The sequence below is a fragment of the Fusarium subglutinans genome (assembly GCF_013396075.1).
Source record: "Fusarium subglutinans strain NRRL 66333 chromosome Unknown NRRL66333_c0000109, whole genome shotgun sequence".
In the NCBI taxonomy this organism is placed as follows: Eukaryota; Fungi; Ascomycota; class Sordariomycetes; order Hypocreales; family Nectriaceae; genus Fusarium; species Fusarium subglutinans.
In genome coordinates this window covers 32,483-49,881 of record NW_023502172.1, presented here as the reverse complement: position 1 = coordinate 49,881, position 17,399 = coordinate 32,483, and the positions used below count along the sequence as shown (strand labels likewise).

The window sequence follows — 17,399 nt, the reverse complement described above, 5'->3', positions numbered from 1 at the left end:
GTTGAGCAGATCCTGGGCATCCTGTCAGCCGCAGTAGGTAGACTTGCTTGTCTAATTGGAGAAACATTGTCAAAGAGTGGGTGCTTTCAATGCCAACGTTTTATAGGGCAGAGTCAACGTACGTTTGGAGTAGCGGGCAGTTAGCGGGCTGCACCGCCTCTCCACTGTTTGATGTAGGTATCCGTGGATACATTGGATTGATGTCTTGAGTAGAAGTACCTAGAGTAGAGCGTCGCTACAGAGTCAATGGTGATTACATAAGCATTTTAAGGAACACACACAGAAGCAGAAATCACTCCGACACTTGCTCACTGAAAATCTCAACCCTTTTGAACAGTTTCGCTTCTCCAATTCGATACCTTTAGTGCTTACAGAAGCACACACTCCATCAGAGCCTCGGGTCTTTGTGATGGCGGGATCAAGGCTACAAGGGTGTCCAGTAGGGACGAGAGGTTTCAGGGGTCTGGGCAATACCCCAATCCGGCCCAAGCCAGAAGAGGTAAGGATCGGAGCATTTCCCTTTGTTCTAACAGTTCAGCTGAGAGGGAATTCGTATGTACATAAGTTGGGCTGATGGGTGGTCTGTGGACCCTCAGACAGTCGAGTGTGTAAAAGGATTGCGGTGATCAAAGCATATTAAATGCATTAGATGAGAGAAACTTGACTGTATCTCTAGACACATCATCATGTACGGGATGAGCGGTGATATATGTGCATTTAGGTAGCAAACGTTTCAGACTTCATGTCAGCGAATGGAGTCCTACGGCTATCACAAAACAGCTTTTAAGCCCAGTAGAAACAACCTTGTTCCTAGGGAGGGGACGCAGCGGAGCCGTCCATCGTCAAGCTTGCCCCTTATGGACAAACACTGTGCTGTACTCTCAAAGTACCCTCTATACGAAGTCCTAGCTGGCCAGGCTGAGTACGCCCAGGTCTGCGTTTGCAACCATCCAGACCAAGTCAAGACAAGCCAGTCAAGCCAGGGCTGAACCACGCTTGGGCTTGCCGCAGCAATGAGACCAGGGAAGACGGAGGAACTCCCTTTGGGCCTGTTTTCTTTGTTCCCTCTGCTTCTGTCATCTTTGCCCCCCGTCTTACCATATACAAAGATATTGCAATTAACCCTCTAATAAAACCACTTTTTTTTTTTTTTTTTTTTTTTTTGCTTGTGTTGCGGTTTGCTTCGTTTTCTGTCCTCAGGGACGTATTGTCCCAAGATACCAAATCGGCCGTTTGGAATAATCTGACCTGACCACACTCGACAAACAAGTATAAACGAGTATAAACAAAATCGGACGATTATCGACAAAGGACTCGGCCTTTAACAAACTATTTTCAACTCCAACGTGCTGTGCTGGCCTTGAGAAGCGGACGAGAGGTCTAAGAGAACCTGTTTGATTCGGATATACCACCGATCGCCAACACATACGCCGGACAAGACAAGCCAACACCGCAAAATGGAACAAATAGCCAACCAAATTGATCGGGACGATACGGGCGATATTGTCAAGGACATGCAAAATGCACCCTCTTCCACCAATATCAATTTTGCACAGCCCTCCAGCAAAGGCGACTCAGACGGTGTTGTTGACGGCTCAGGCAACGGCAACACAGGCGTGGGAGGTTCCAGCTCACAGACCAAGGTCATCGTCTTCAATTCCACAAACTTCGCCGATGGTTATGTTTTTCAGCTCAAGGATAGCGACCAGAACAAAAAGATAATCGGCTTTTCCAAAACCGACCCCAATACCACGCTCGATACCGTCCAATGGCAGGTTATCGACGACGACAACATTGCACCTTTGGGTGATGCCGAATTTAGCGATGCGAAGCCCGATGGACAACTCGTAGATGGTATGTATGCTTTGCTCGGAATGCGACACGCCCTCGTACTATCTTCAAGTTACTGATACATCATGCAACGCAGTTGACAACAATTCTGTGACCCTCAACTTTTCAGGCGGAACCTCGAAATATTACGGAAAAGAGATGTACATTCAAATTGACTGGAAGAAGGACGGAGCTTTAGGCTACACCAAAACAGAGCTCTTCACTGTCACCAATACCGACAACAGCACAGAGATCGATGAACTAGATACCCAACTCAAAGAGGATAATAGTCAACAGGGGACCTTGGAATCTACCGCTTCCTCATCCTCATCGGCAACAGCCACCCTTTCACCTTCGTCGACTTCAGGGGCTGAAGAAAGTTCCGGTGACGGCGGCGGCGGGCTCTCAACCGGCGCAACTGCTGGCATTGCCGTTGGTGCCGTCATTGGCGGCCTTCTCATCATCGGTGCTCTGGTATGGTTCTTTCTTCGCCGGCGTCGACGCAGCAAGAAGGCTGGTGATGAGTATGTCACACAGCAAACATACGCTGTGGACAAGGAAACTCATGCCCGTGCTACCGACTCACCCAACTCGCCCTACTCAGATGAAAACCATATGCAGCCTGTTGCTCTCGGCAGCCTCGACCGAGATCGTGGTGTCGCTCCAACCCCCCCACCCGGCGGCGTGCCTCGTTCATCCATCGGGTCCCATGATCGTGCAGCCCACAGCGGTGCTCAGACACCACAGGGTATGTCATCCAACGTGGCTCACTTGGTCGAAGATGGTATGACAGTCGATGAGATCCGAAGATTAGAGGAAGAGGAGCGGCAACTGGATGATGAAATCGAGCGTGCTGCGAGACGATAGTACCGCCTCGCATGGGCAAAAAGCCTTCTGTAGACCAGAGAAATCCAGGTCCCGTTGAAGGTATTGACTCCTGATGCGGGTGTGTCATGGGGTTTGGAGTTTTGGATTATGCTATATCTTGTTCTTACGCTTCATTTCTTGGGTCGCCTACGCAGCCTGCTTAGTTTTGTTCATCGTAACGGTGCTGTATATTCTCGGCTTGTTGACGACATAGCTGGTCCGTTATTGATCAGATGCAGACCTACCTAGAGAGATACCACAGATTTCTTTTGCCATGTTGACAGAGGCCCTGAACTCTTCACGATATTTTGCATGAAGTTTGCTTGTTGCAGCATTCATGGAAACATGGAATTTGGTTCTATCACGAACACAATTAGCAGGAAAATATCGATAGCGTCGCGCAGTCCCTATAGCGAGAGCGTTTTAGTTAGGTCGTGAATGATTGACGCCAGAGCGGTCCTGATCAAGCTATTATTCATACATTTCCCGCCCACAGGCGCGTGAAACTGCAAACCGTCGTCGACAACTCGCACCCAGTGATAAAGAAACCCTGTAGTTTTAATTTACAACTCCAACGACTCATACCGGCATCGATGTCTCCCTATGTCTCCCTTGCAAAGTCCTAACACAAAACGCAGGCCAAATTCCCCTTTCTCGTTCATTCAAGCGGAGTGACGGAGTCAAGATTCGCTCTGCTTCATCCACTCGAAGAACACTCTTTGCTTTTTTCTCTTCTTTTTTCAGCTGCGAGAAAACCAGTTGCTGACCATGTTGCTTGCGAGGCTTCCGGCTAGATTGCCGGTTCCAAAAGCGCTACCAGCAATGCTGGAAGCGTTACTGAACTTGTCACATCGCGAGAAGGCTAGAGTATTCATGATGGTGAGGACAAGAGCAATAACTAGTGCCAAATGTTAGTGGAATTGAATCCGGCATAGATACAAAGCGTGCTCTTTGTATTTGAATCACAGATTCAAGGGGTATTCTATCAAACGTACCAACGAGGGGCAACCACAAGAACTGCAGTCGCACAAGAGCAAGAATAGCCATGAGAACCCACAACATAGGTTGGATATATAGAGCGAGCCAGAAAAAGCGGCTATCGGTCGGGTTGACGGTCTTGGTACCTGGCTCGCTGCTCTCAAATACCCACTGCGACTCTCCCGTTTGGGGATCGACCTCATTCCACCAGCGCAGACCTACAAGGCGACGACCGGCAATGTTCTTGATGTAGTAGAAGTCGGCGGCGAGGAGGAGTATCGTAATGATGAAGATCATGATCCTACCAAGAAGATTAGTGCTCTGAGGCGCTGCAGAGGTCCGAGGGAGGTTACGCACATGCTTTTTATGATCCACAGACCGAGAAAGTAGATCAGGACACTTGCTGCAGGACATTAGCAATTGCGCTTTAAAGGAATGCCGTGTGAGGCGCACATATCCGGAATCCCAGAAACGTGAGCAGCGTAATGGGATGCGCGCTGAGGCGCCAGCTAAGACTGCCCGGCGCGGGCTGTGGTTGTGTGGCATCCATGATAGCTAATAAGTCGACGTATTGGGGAATATGCAGCTCGTGATATCTATACTTTTCGTTCAGAAACTGTTCGTATTCGATTCGGTTCGATTTGTTGAGAAAGATTGTCGTAGTTGGCCAAGGGGTCGTAGGTGACAAGGTAACAAAACGTGGAGCTTTGAAGCTACCTGTCACTCTCAGAATTACTGTGTAAGCTGGCCCTCTATCAAGCCTCGCAAGGGATGGAGCATGATCCGCGACAGCAAAAACCCCTGTCGTTGATTTAGGCAGGCGGTGGGAAATGGCAGATTTTGTCTTATACGGTAGGACGTCATGAGCTTGAGGTGCGGTGGGTGGGCCCCGACCTACTCCATTTCTGTGTACTAGACTACCTAAGTTAAGGTATAAGTCGTGATAGCCCAAGGTACCTCGGTCTTTCAGGATATATCATCTACAAGCGCAGCTCATATGCGCAATCGACAAGTATTTGTGCTCGTATCTAATAACCCGTAAACCCCCACGAAATGGCTGCCCGGTCCCCATCCATTATCCGCCGCTCTTTGCTCTATGGTAAAGCAGGACTCCTCACTCTTGATTGAATGCCGAGACTGACGCCCCCCTCAGTGCCAGGCTCATCGCAAAAGATGCTCACCAAGTCTCTCGGCCTCAAATCAGACAACGTAACTTATGACTTGGAAGACTCAGTTACACCCTCTCTCAAAGACACAGCCCGCAATCAGCTGCGCGAGCACATCTCCAACCTCAAAGCTCGGCCTTCTGGCATTTCTGAGCTGGCTGTTCGCATCAACGCTGTGTCCACTCCCTTTGCTCTCTCAGACCTGACCACACTCGCGCCATTGTCTCATGTTGATGCTGTCGTGGTTCCCAAAGTCAATTCTGCGGCTGACCTAACCTTCGTTACTGATGTTCTCCGACATGTCGCTCCAGAGCGACACACAGCCGAGGCAGATAGCCCAATAAAGATAATAGCTCTTATCGAGTCAGCTCGCTCTATCATGGACTTGGCTCAGATATCAAAGGCATCTCCCTACCTGAGTGGCTTCATCTTCGCAGCCGAGGATTTCGCCCTTGATCTCTCGCTGACAAGAACCCCGTCTCTGACCGAGTTTCTCTATGCAAGATCTGCTATAGTCACTGCAGCCCGGGCAGCCGGATTGCCAAGTGCAATTGATCTGGTTTGCACCTCCTATAAGGGAGAGCATGGGCTAAAAACTCTCGAGGAGGAGTGTGCTGGAGGAAAATCCATTGGCTTCAACGGAAAGCAGTGCATACATCCCAGCCAGGTTGAAGTCGTCCAGCGTATGTTTGCTCCGAATCAGGACGAAGTTGAGTGGGCTATCAGGATCGCCATCGCTGATGAGAAGGCTTCGGCGTCCGGTCGAGGCGCCTGGACCCTAGATGGCAAAATGATCGATGCTCCAGTTGTCGGCAAAGCAGGTGCTGTCATTGTCAAAGCAGAACAGTGTGGCATTGATGTTCAGTCCTTAAGAAACAAATGGAAGGGCCAAGAACCCGAGTAATGAATCCTAACCCAGCTACGTACCGCTATACCAAAGATTCAAGACACGAGTACATCATCCTAAAAGTGATTAGGCCTCCAGAAACCAACCATTTTCGCATCAGAGACCTCATGCTCATCGTGATATTTTCCTGTCCAGTATCGACTTTGTTCATAACCTGAGTGTTCCCAATCTTCTGCTACGACCTGGTTTGCCGATACAGATCCTTCATCAAGGCTTGAGAACATGCCGCGTAAGCTCTGCTGGATTGCCTCATCATACTCTATATCGCTGCATTGCGACAAATCCTCTCTGCTGTCCATTTCGAACGACTCGCTGTCGGCACATTCCTCTCTATCGCTAATACAGCCAACACCAACAGACTGCTGCGAGTTGTCCCACTTCATACTTACCTCGCCTTCGATCCGTTTAATGAATTCTTGAATTGTCTCACTGTCTTCGCAGTAGTCTGGCTGTGTAGGTTGCCTATTATCATGCTGTGTGTCTCGGTGATCCGAGCAGATCTCTGAGTACACTGTTGGGAAGACGGCCGAATCGAGTCCTGTACTACTAATATGCCCATTAAGTGACCGGCATGCTTTTTGAAAGCCTGGAGAACCTGAAATTGGTATCATGATATCATGGGACTGTAGTCCTCGGTGAACGAACGAACCCTCCCACTGAGATTCGTTTTTTTCCGTGAGGTCTCGGTGGTAGGAGTGCTCACCAATGAAATCCTCCGCTCTGAGACTTGGGAACTTAGAGCCTGGCTGATCATTTTGCTCAGTGTAACGATCGCCTCTTTCTGAGATTCGAGATAGCGGGTGACACCGACTATTAGTAGTAGAGATACTCTTCGTACCTTGGGGTTGTTCGACGCATGGTACCTCAGTAATACTGTCTGCGTTATTATCAACTACCGACATTGGTAGAATTGGAGGTTGAACTTGTGGAGAGGTGCTGCAAATCGGAACTGGCAATTCTTGTTCATACCGAGAGCACGATGCTTCGGTTAATACTGGCGCATCTTTTGCGCCGCCATTAAGATGAAATTGTGTATACTTTGTGGCAGCCTGTATGTTTGGTCCGAGTTTTGACTGCCTGCTGTGGTCGGTCATTTCCCCTTTATCCTGATATGTCGGATTCTTGCTCGATTGTTCTGTACCATTCGTGCCAGGGCAAGCGTGATGTTCAATATTTGGCTCCATAGTCCTATGGGAAGTTGCTTTAAAAATACCTGTGCCATCGAATATGCCTGTCTCAACAAGCCTCTTTAGCATCGCTTCAGGGGCCTCGCAGTCAGATGCTTGAGTGGTTTCTGTCGATGGTACAGAGCCACTATGAGCCTCAGACCCATCCCTTTGTGTGTTCTGTTGATTCCCCTGAGAAAGTTCATCCGCAAGGCTTTGTAGTTTTCCCTCTTCATCATTTGTTGTGGTTCTAGGGAGTTCCGTGGCGCTCCGTGAAGTATGGCCGCTATTTGAAACATCATCATGGCCGCTAGAGTTCTCACTTGTATTGTGTTGGGGAACCCCGTCAGCTCTCCGTTTTTCACCGCATGTTTCAATAAACGTCGTATCGTTGAGTGTAATGTCAGCCCCTATGTTATGATGAGAAAAGACTAAATCGAGTCCGAGAAGTAGCGTACCTCGTCCGTATGTTGAGGATCGACCGTTCAGGAACAGTCCAGCAGTAAGATTGGGCCTCATCTGACAAAACCCACGAGTATTAGTTTACTCGGTATGAAAAATCCGCTCGATTGTGCTTCACCACTTACCGTCACTCTTGTGTTTGGGATGGCACCAGATGCAAAATTGTTCATAATATCTCGACTCGCTCTAATCTCTTGTTTCTTTGAGCGTGACTTTTTGTTTGGCCTCTCTTCTTCGCTCTCGGCCGTGAGATCCCTCTTACCCCCTGTGTCTTTGGAAGTATACCGGTCTGGGCGTGTTTTCCTTCTTGGCTGTCTCTCGAACAACGTTTTGTTAGATTTGTCTTCATGATAATCCTGCGTAAAACGTGGGCGAGATCTCTTCCCGTTCTCTTTGTCAGACCCTATGTCAAGAGTAGGCTCATGTCGCGATTCTGAGTATGTGTCGTTTTTAAGTAAATCAGATTTTGGAGAAGTGGGCCGTGGATCTAAGGCTTGTTTTCCTGAATGACGAGACTGGTGATAATTCTGAGATATCGGCACAACAGAAAGATCGTGAGGCTTCCAGTTTGGTGTGTAATCGTCGCCCAGGTCTTTCGTGAAATGCGGCTCCGAATCTTTGTGACCTGCATAGTCATGAACTTGGCTCAGCCAAGCCTGAACTGTGTCAATTCCGTTCGATTCGACATCTAGGGAGTCAAATTTTGGAGTTGCCGAGATTCTGTGCCGGATCTCATATTGGCCATTCGAATAACGGCGCTTACGATGAGGTATCATCTAGGCCAGGCTTTGGAGAGCACAACCTGCAATCTCTTGTGACGGGAGTCACTGAAATGCATTTGCAGGTGATCAAACGTTGAGGGGAGGATATCATTACGCAGTGTTGGTTTGCGGCCCAAAGACACCTGAGGTAAGTAAACATGATACGAGCTCAGCGCCTTCCGCGCAACGAGTATATACTGAAAAAGGTAGGTGCTATGGCTGCCCCAAACTTGTAAGTCATCCATTGGGGAGGTAAAAGAAAGGGCTTTTCATCTCTCTTACTTTAGGCATCTGAGTACTGGCCCCAAGTAACTACTATCTAAATGTCGTCTTCTTCTACGTTCTTAGAATACGTTGATATGTTCTCGTTACCGATAGTTCTTCGAGGTCGCTGGAGCCAGTCTATTCCTTTTGGCTGCCACCTCTTTGAGCGTCTTTTATACGCTCGCTTCCCCCAATCTCTACTCTAGGAACATCCATCATGCGGCTTCTGATTCCCAACCAAGAGCTATTATGCGAATTACCTGTCAGATCTAAGTGATGGGCCCTGATCTTTGTTTACGAAGGGTACTTCTTGGCATTGGTGCCTCAATCGACTAAGCCGCTGCCAAGGTAGCATCGCATTGATGCTTAATCTAGCGTTTCACCACGCTACTGCATACCTGTCAAGGCAGCCGCTGTCATGGCTGGCTCAGCAGAGTTACCTGTTCCTATTTCCCGTATTTCCTTGTTGAAACATTTAAGCAAGTGGTAATGCGAGCAGGAGAAACTTCGGCATACCCTTACTGGCTTGTTTCGTACTCGTCGTTACGAAGATACGGAATCTGGAAACGCTGCACGTTTCACGGTCTGGGATTAGCGTCTGTCTTACACAGATTCAGATCCATGCTACATGTTGAATACTCTTCGGAGTAATTCAAGAACCCGGAACTACATTCTATAAGCCATCGAGCCACGAAGAAGGAAGAAAAAAAAGTTGATGAATGATTCAAGGCCGGCTAATACATACACAGACATCAGATCTCCATTTATTCTATGACCAAACCAGGAAACAAATAAACTGTGCATGAATTCCTCAATGTCACAACGTCTTGCAAGCCTTGCAAGCCTGCCAATGCTGGCATGCTCGCTTGGCCCCTGAATCAACCCTCCACCTCAGTGAGAAGGAGGGGCAGCACGTGTCGGGAACAGGTGTTTGGTGAGGCGGGGCTTGAGTATAACACCCTGAAAGGAGCATCGCCATCGCCAAGAGCATGGAACGCTACCTTAAAAAAGCGTAGGGCCGTGGTGCATGGTCTTGGTATTGTGCATATAATGTCGAAGGGGAAATGAAAGTCCCATTTCAGACTACGACGTTGGATGCCAAATGTTCTACAACAAGCCGTCTGATATATAAAATAACAGGTACCAACCGCCAACCCAGAGTTGACGGAGGAGGACCAGGATATTGGCTCAAGTGGATTGAAGGGGGCTATGCAAGCGGCGAATTGAAGAGTGCCAGTATGATGAGAAGGGGGAAGATCGTCAGACTGTTATGCTTGACTTAGGGGCAGAATGCGGTTTAAGCCTAGGAGCGGTGCTTGGCTTTGATGGCTGTGGGGAGAAGTTTGGATAGGATGTGGAGGACCGTCGTCATCACAGGCCCGCACGAGCTTGAATGAAGCTGATGGATGCCGCCAAAACCCTCATGGCCACGGCGGAGGGTGGTGGGCTAGGTAGTGCCCCTGTGTTTGCTTCTGCCGCCCAAAGCTTGTTTGGAGAAAGCTCCCCCTGCCAGAACCGAGTCCGAAACGTCCTTGACCAGACACCCTGGTTGTCCGTCGCGGTGACGGTACGGTAAGGTGCAGTTTATCAGCACTGCCTCCACGGATGTGCCCACCGGGAACCTGGGATCGACGCGAGGAGGGAGCTTGGCTTCGAATTATGAATGATGGTGGAAATGAAGCAAGCACCATCATTAATTCGAGCGATGGCGATAGAGTTTTGGCTCATCTTGTATGTAAGAAAGAAAAAAAAAGAAAAAAAGGGAGCCTTGAGCAGCGAAACATGGCATCAACCGATCCAAGGCCCTCGCCAGACCAGACATGGGCGAGACGAGATATTCTAAAACACCCCTGGCAAGCAAGCATCGTCATTCAACGCCGCTGCCGATAGACTACAGAAACAACGTGCCTGCCGTGCCTCCAGCTCGCTCACTGCATTGTGCTGCAGCTGCAGGGTGCATACATACATATAGACACATACATACATAACATCAACAGTCACGTTCCGCCCGCATTTTATTACATTACATGCTCAGGACCCCTCTCATCCATCCTTGGGCCTTGGACCACGCCGTCTAGTGAATATAAGCTAAGCTAAAGCTACCTTACCTTACCTGTTTGTTACCCGGCTTTCTCTGTCTCTGTCTGCTTTAACTTCATTACATCCGCAACCTCTTCCTGTCGTTCTGAAGCTCCACCTTCATCTCTCTCCCTGCACTGCATCTCAGCTCAACCACTTGTCAACCGGTTGCCTTTGATAATTAGCGCAAGCGCTCAGTTTCTTGAAGAACAAGATTAAGTCTGTGGAAGACGTAGTCACCAATACCGAAGGCATCTGTTGCAATAAAGGTGCGCTCTTTATCTCATAATGCCCCTCTTACCCTCCTCACTCTACATAATCAGTGCCTATAAGCGCGCGCCTTTCCGCAACGACGCGCGGCATCTTGATCACACAGATTAGTGACAGTGATCCCGGGGAGGCTACCAAGGACTCTGTCTACTCTGTGGATTCGGTCCTATGCGAGCCTATTCCTCTGCGGCGCATCTTCAACCATTGTGACAATCTTTGTTTCAGTGGTCTATCGTGAACACAAGCTGACGTCTGCGCTAGAACCCACGATCCAATATGTCTAAGCTTTTCATTGGGTTCGTCTCAAGCCTCTCTTGCGGCTGCCTCATCTGCTAACTCCATTCAAGTGGCCTAGCATGGCACACAGAGGAAGCTACTCTGCGTCAGAAGTTTGAGGAGTTCGGCCCTGTCGAAGAAGCTGTAGGTAACTCTGTTCCTTTCTTTCCCTCAAGCAAAGCGCTCTTAGTTCTGCATATCTGTGGCTCTGATGCGGGTGTTTGTTGGACCATAAGATCACTTCTAACGATGGATATGGAAAGGTGGTGGTCAAGGACCGTGATACCGGCCGCAGCCGTGGCTTTGGATTTGTGCGATACACCCAGGAAGGCGATGCTCAGAAGGCCATCGCAACCATGAACAATGTCGAGTACGAGTCACTTTTGTTCCTTGTTTCATGGCGGATCTGCTATCTCATTCCAATACAGAATCTAATCATATCCAGGTTTGACGGACGAACCATTCGAGTTGACAAGGCATCCGACAATGGCCCCCGAGGCGGCTTCGGCAGAGGAGGTGGGTACGGGCGAGGCTTTGGGGGGCCAGCTCCGTACGGAATGGCTCCGCCTGGACACGGCTACCAAGTCCCTGCTCCGAACATGTATGCACCTATGCCTTATGGTCGGGGATACCCCCCTCCCCAGCAAGCCTACGGCGCCCCTCCCCAAGGTACGCTGAAAACGAATCATGGAGTCGATCCATAACAATGCTAAAGTACATACAGGATTCATGCCTCAGCAGCAGTTTGGGTACCCTGATCCTTCTCAAATGCCTCCCCAGCAACAACCCCCTCAGGGTGGAAGGGGATATTAGTTGACGTAACTTAAGGCCGGAGTGGAGTGCCTCACATTGCGCTCGAAATGTTACCGACCGGGCCTTGAGGATTGGAAATTTCAATGGCGGTTGACTTCGATGACTTCCGGCTCCTGGGCTTGCGGATTCTTTGTACGGCTGGATGATAAGGTCAGGCATTGGTGAGCATATTGAAACGCAGAATTATACCCGGGCACTTCGGTTGAAGCGTGGTTTTTAGGGGACATGGCATGGCATTTGGGTTGGTATGGTTTGCCATCTTGACACGGCCGTTTTACGAATGAACCTCGAGCGAAAAAAGTGATGAGGGATTGCCTCTGTAGGGCAAGAACGAAAATGCGAAATGGCGCTGCATGCGACCTGTTCCTTTTGATTATATGTGCTTTGATACGTGAATGTCGCTGGCTAATCGAGACTGAAATTGGTGACAGTTGTGAAGCGATGGCACGAGGCCTGAGGAGCGGCATCTAGCTGCTTATTATAAGTCTGCTATTCATCATGAGGATCTATAGTCTATTCATAGGTGCTTGCTGAGATGTCTGTGTATTTGACGCATTGTCCTTTTCCTAGTGATGTGGCTCTTCGATTTCCTCTGCTTCTTCAGTACTGTGCTTTTGTTGATGGACTGAAGTCGTCGGATTGAGGAGTTTGGGTTCATCCTCACAATTCTTCTCAAGTTCCCTGACACGGCGGGCCAGATCATGGATGTGATGATCACCACTATCGGGAGCAAGCTCACTGAGGGCGGTATCGAGACTCAACAGGTAGTCTTTGTTCAGGCCGCTGGGGCCTTGACTGCGGAAGATGTGCTCGGCGAGCTCCTGGGGGTCCTGGGGGCCAACGAATTGCTCATTATCTGGGGTGCCGATGTAGACCAGAGTACGGATAGGGGTGGAGCCATCGGCAGGATGGAATGGAGCGTAGTGAATGGTGTAGCCGTTGATTTCACGAATATCAAGATACTCCTTGACTTCGGTTACTTTCTCGGGAATGATACGGTATGCAACCCCCCAAACTCGCTCTGGAGCAGAGTCGTGGCTATCAGTTAGCTGTTCCCAGTAGGATCTCTCGATCAGAGTGACGACACGCCCGGGGGCCTCAGGAGTGCCTCTATGGTCCTCACTATGATCGACTTTTAGTCAGAGTTTCGACTTCGGTTGTTTGGAGTTATACCTAGCCTGGAAAGCATGTTAGTGGAAGTATTTAGGATATAGGTAAAAAGGTGCTTTACCTGCCAGAAACGACGAACGTAGCCATCTACCCATCCGGGAATTCTACGGTCTAACAGGTAAGATCAAGTGTCAGGAGAAAGGCCGTTGAACGTGTAAGACAGGCACTGGTGATTTACCAAAGTGTGGCGGAGGCTTCCATATCAAGCTTCTGTAGATGGCATTAATTACGGAATAAGAAGGTGCTGTCAGTAAGGTCTGGACATACCCGTATCCATATAACCAGAATTCGGAGGGTTGTGATGAGTCTTGATCGGGCATTGTGAAGAGGACTTAATATTAGCTGGGAACATTAATAATGCAGTTTTATCTGTATCGACGACGTCCACTTACGACTAAGGTAGGCAGGCAGGAAACTGTGTAGATTGGTTGACTGGGCTTGAGAGTATACAAGATGATCCAATCCGACTGACAATTGATCTTTACGAAGTGACTCTTGCTGAGTAAGTATCTGGAGGAACTCAAGATCCAACCTCGCTCGACCTAAGGTATAGAGATTAGATTGAAGACGTTGCATGTACACACCTAACGTACCTAGGTACTTAGGTAGTGGAGGTATATCGTGTCTTGTCCCACTGATGAGGTGATAGCCACTAAGAATGAGAGGAGGCTTGTAAGCAGGGGTTAGAGAAAACCATAGAACAATAATGGAACAAATTTCTCCTTCTCCTCCCCCCTCCAACACGACACCCGTCAACTCCGCGCCTCCACTGAGATGCTCAATTCTAGTGGCTGAGGCTTTTCTCGGGTTCAGAGTGGCTGATTACTTCCTTTTTCGCATCGACGTCATTAGATCTGGTGACCCACATAACGGACGGGACCGCTGTTACCGTGTCCGAGAACCTTTACCCAAGGGAAGGGGAAGGGTCCTTTCTTCATCTGGACTGTCCCATCTATCAGACCCCGAAAATGAAGTGAGGCCCTATGATCTTCGATGCTGATATCTAATTTTAGCTCTCCAGTGAGCACACCTCCTGTCTCTGCTCAAGCCTCCAGGACTATTTGCGATTTATGTATCCGTACGTACCCTTAAAGCTAAGGTAGGCAGTATACGCGGACTGAAAATTCCCTAGAAATAAAGGGTCCCGACATCTTGGCGCGGAAGGACAAGGAGCAAGTCAGGCTTTCTAATCCCAGCGCTAGTCTCATAGGTAGGTAGCTATCTTCCCTGTCCCATCTCAGATAAGGCCACGGCATTTTATACCCGATAACGAGGGATGATATGTATCGAGTCGAGGAATACTGAGTCTTTTCATCATTGTTAATGACCTCTTCTTCAACTAGGCTGAACTGTAAAGCCTGTGCTTGCTGTACAAGCAAACAATCATTTCATTGAGATGTCAGCCAATTGTATTTGATTGGGGCACAAGAAGTGAGGACAAAAAATCCGAATCTTGTCTTACCCAGACATTCCCACTATCAGGACCAACTCAGCCACGCTCTTGTGCTCTGTTCTCACCCTGCGCTCCACCAACCAAACGACACTGCCCCGCGCTGGAGTTTCCCCTGGCCTGGGGTCAATCACTGTAGGTAAGGTAATGTAGTGCAGTCATACCTTAGACTAAGGTGAATACGTAGGCCAGGTAGGACAACTACTAATTAACTGCGCGGCCTTCCAGTTACTTCTTCAGCCGCGCACCAAACCAACTCAGCCCAACCTTCAAAACCCCCTTCACACGCAGCATCTCCTTTCTCTATCCTGACTTCTTCACAAGCCTCTCTTTTCTTCTGAGTTGGAACTGGGAAAGGAATACCCAAACCCCGCATTCATCATGGCCTATAACCGCCCCTACGACGAGGATGCTCTCCCTAGGTATGTCCCATGCTTCAGCCAAACTGCCCCTCGTCTCCCCGCGTATTTGTCCATTGCGGCTCTGCGATTGCGGCTTGAAGCCATGGGTTGACACACGTCACGATGCAACACAGAGCTGACCATGTAACTTACACAGATTCGCTGAGCCAGAGCCTGTATGTTTGAAATGCACGCACCGCTAACGTTATCACAACGTCGAAAAGCTCAAACTGACACTGCGCCCTTCAGAAACCAGGACAGTCAAGGACACCTGCCCCGCAGCAGCACCCCCCTCCTCAACAGCACCACGGGCAGCAGCAACAGCAATATGCCCCTCAACAGCAGTATCACCACCAACAGCCTCGATACGACAAGCCTCTACCTGCTCAACGAGATGCGCGATCCCATTCCCTAGGCCAGGGTGCTTACGGCCATATGTCGCCGCCTCCAAACCCTGGTGGTGCTAGGCCACAGGCTCATAACCGCCCAGCTCCCAACTCACGGCCTCCTCCCTCGCCTGGTATTGATGGCAGTGGTTCGGACCCTTCACTTTTGCCCCTTTTCCGCGCTGTAGACAAAGATGGTAGGTTCCTCCGATTCAAGAATACATCACATCGGCCACGCCCTTAGCAGTTGCTGACTACTCCCCGGTTAGGCACCGGCCACCTTTCCGAGAGGGAACTTTCTGCCGCCCTTGTCAACGGAGACTGGACCGCCTTCGATCCTCATACTGTCCGCATGATGATTCGAATGTTTGACTCCGATCGAAGTGGCACCATTGGTTTTGAGGAGTTCTGCGGGCTATGGTCCTTCTTGGCTTCATGGAGGACTCTATTTGACCGATTCGACGCCGACCGCAGCGGCAACATCTCTCTATCCGAGTTCAACAACGCACTTGTCGCCTTCCGATACCGACTAAGCCCTCAGTTTGTTGAGTTACTCTTCAACACCTATGATAAGAGGAATGAGGGAGTCATGAGCTTCGATCTCTTTGTTCAAAGCTGTATCTCCCTGAAACGCATGACAGACGTGTTCAAGAAGTATGACGACGATCGCGACGGCTATATCACCTTGAGCTTTGAGGATTTCTTGACGGAAATCCTTAAGCAGCTCAAGTAGGCGACATAAAAGCGTAGAAGCTGAACTGCTCTATGTCGGAAGCCAGCACCGGAGCTAAACTAAGCATTGAGATCTCTGGTCGTCATGTGGGTTTGATTTTTGCGTCCTAAGGGAAGGGAAAGGCCATGCATATATGTTGGATTGGAATTTACGACAGATACAGCCCGAGCTGGGCGGTTGGGGAGGTGTTGAGATGTGATAGCATGAACAAAAGATACCCTAGGTCGAGTCTCCGGATCCTGGCTTAGAGACCGAAACTTACCTTAACATCAAACATGAATTATATTGCTTAGCATTTTTCTTCATAACCACTGCGATTCTATGCGACGCGATGTCTCGAAGCACAAGGCTGTTGCCGCCTAGGCTTCTCAACAGCTTACACCCAGCTCCACCGAACAAATCCAAACGATTCGACCTGTAGATGAGCGCTAAGTGACTCTCGTGACGCTGAAGGATTGGCCCAGCAAATAAGTTATTCTTGTTGTTGCTTAGATTTGTTTGGCAGATGTGAATCCATGATACCATCGTGTATGTAGGAGTGGTTCGGTATCCCAAACGACACTATAGATATTTTAACCAGAATGACATAGCAAATGAGCTGTCGAGAAATTTAAGGTCTAGATGTCCGCAAATTCCAGAGTTGGACTATGAGCGTCTACTTTACTTCCACAATGCTACTCCCAAGTCATTGATCGTCATCTGGCTTCGCCATCGGAAAGACTGGGAGAGTGTTAAGAATTATCACCTTGAGTTCAAGGCTGTCTCGGAAACAGTCATGGTTACCGAATTTGCAGGTACGATATTGTCTATTCTGTTGTTAATTTTCGTCACCCAGTTATCCTTGTTCTCTGGTACCATCTTATGACATCGAGCGAGTTGTATGGCATGATGAAACCGTCCACTGCGACTTGAATATTCTCAGCTATCACAGTGTGATCGCTCAAGTGGAGTAAGAAACCGTGTCTGAGAAAGTGTTTCTATTCCAAATCAACTAGATATGGTACTGGCGATGCTACTGGCGAAGCCTCGATAATCGGGACAAAGTTAATTGAACAACGGTAAGCAAGGTGAAGGTGTCCTTTGTTGTCGAGACTCGATGTTGGTAAACTTTGAAGTGTTAAGACCTGAGTGTATGGCTCAGACACACAACAAGGTCAGTAAACCGTAAACATCGGCCAAACTAGTTCGCATACTGGTAGAGCCAGGAACAGGCTGTGGCTACCGCGGTAATTATATTTGTCCAGATAAGCGCAAGCTTCCTCGAGTCTTTTCTTGACTCTGTTGACATGGATATATATACCTGTTCCAAGGTTGTTGCTCTTTTTGACAGTCATGGGACCAACTTGACCTGACCAAGCTTACACACAAGGGTTGCAACCGAACAAGGAATGTATTGTTTAGAGCACTTGATCGTCACAGC

At 49.0% G+C, this 17,399-nt stretch overlaps 7 protein-coding genes across 7 annotated transcripts; 4 read left to right on the top strand and 3 right to left on the bottom strand.

Moving 5' to 3' along the window:
• Positions 1–1,457: 1,457 nt before the first annotated feature.
• FSUBG_8167 (uncharacterized protein) lies at positions 1,458–2,697 on the top strand (the record flags this gene model as incomplete). Its single annotated transcript, XM_036686546.1, has 2 exons — positions 1,458–1,854; positions 1,904–2,697. 2 exons carry the CDS (start codon positions 1,458–1,460, stop codon positions 2,695–2,697), a joined length of 1,191 nt encoding a protein of 396 aa, XP_036536324.1.
• A 740-nt stretch (positions 2,698–3,437) lies between these two features.
• Positions 3,438–4,225, bottom strand: FSUBG_8166 (golgi apparatus membrane TVP23; the record flags this gene model as incomplete). Its single annotated transcript, XM_036686545.1, has 4 exons — positions 3,438–3,595; positions 3,693–3,976; positions 4,033–4,078; positions 4,129–4,225. The coding sequence occupies 4 exons, from the start codon at positions 4,223–4,225 to the stop codon at positions 3,438–3,440; spliced, it is 585 nt and encodes a 194-aa protein (XP_036536323.1).
• Positions 4,226–4,848: 623 nt separating this feature from the next.
• Positions 4,849–5,745, top strand: FSUBG_8165 (citrate lyase subunit beta; the record flags this gene model as incomplete). The annotated part of the gene is made up of 1 exon (XM_036686544.1): positions 4,849–5,745. One exon carries the CDS (start codon positions 4,849–4,851, stop codon positions 5,743–5,745), a length of 897 nt encoding a protein of 298 aa, XP_036536322.1.
• A 59-nt stretch (positions 5,746–5,804) lies between these two features.
• Positions 5,805–6,606, bottom strand: FSUBG_8164 (uncharacterized protein; the record flags this gene model as incomplete). The annotated part of the gene is made up of 3 exons (XM_036686543.1): positions 5,805–6,343; positions 6,398–6,525; positions 6,587–6,606. The coding sequence occupies 3 exons, from the start codon at positions 6,604–6,606 to the stop codon at positions 5,805–5,807; spliced, it is 687 nt and encodes a 228-aa protein (XP_036536321.1).
• Positions 6,607–11,026: 4,420 nt separating this feature from the next.
• On the top strand, positions 11,027–11,839 carry FSUBG_8163 (glycine-rich RNA-binding protein; the record flags this gene model as incomplete). Its single annotated transcript, XM_036686542.1, has 5 exons — positions 11,027–11,046; positions 11,098–11,170; positions 11,290–11,396; positions 11,472–11,695; positions 11,751–11,839. The coding sequence occupies 5 exons, from the start codon at positions 11,027–11,029 to the stop codon at positions 11,837–11,839; spliced, it is 513 nt and encodes a 170-aa protein (XP_036536320.1).
• A 566-nt stretch (positions 11,840–12,405) lies between these two features.
• FSUBG_8162 (cation transporter) lies at positions 12,406–13,329 on the bottom strand (the record flags this gene model as incomplete). Its single annotated transcript, XM_036686541.1, has 2 exons — positions 12,406–12,961; positions 13,277–13,329. 2 exons carry the CDS (start codon positions 13,327–13,329, stop codon positions 12,406–12,408), a joined length of 609 nt encoding a protein of 202 aa, XP_036536319.1.
• A 1,511-nt stretch (positions 13,330–14,840) lies between these two features.
• On the top strand, positions 14,841–15,979 carry FSUBG_8161 (programmed cell death (calcium-binding); the record flags this gene model as incomplete). Its single annotated transcript, XM_036686540.1, has 4 exons — positions 14,841–14,881; positions 15,018–15,036; positions 15,110–15,443; positions 15,516–15,979. 4 exons carry the CDS (start codon positions 14,841–14,843, stop codon positions 15,977–15,979), a joined length of 858 nt encoding a protein of 285 aa, XP_036536318.1.
• Between the last annotated feature and the right edge of the window lie 1,420 nt (positions 15,980–17,399).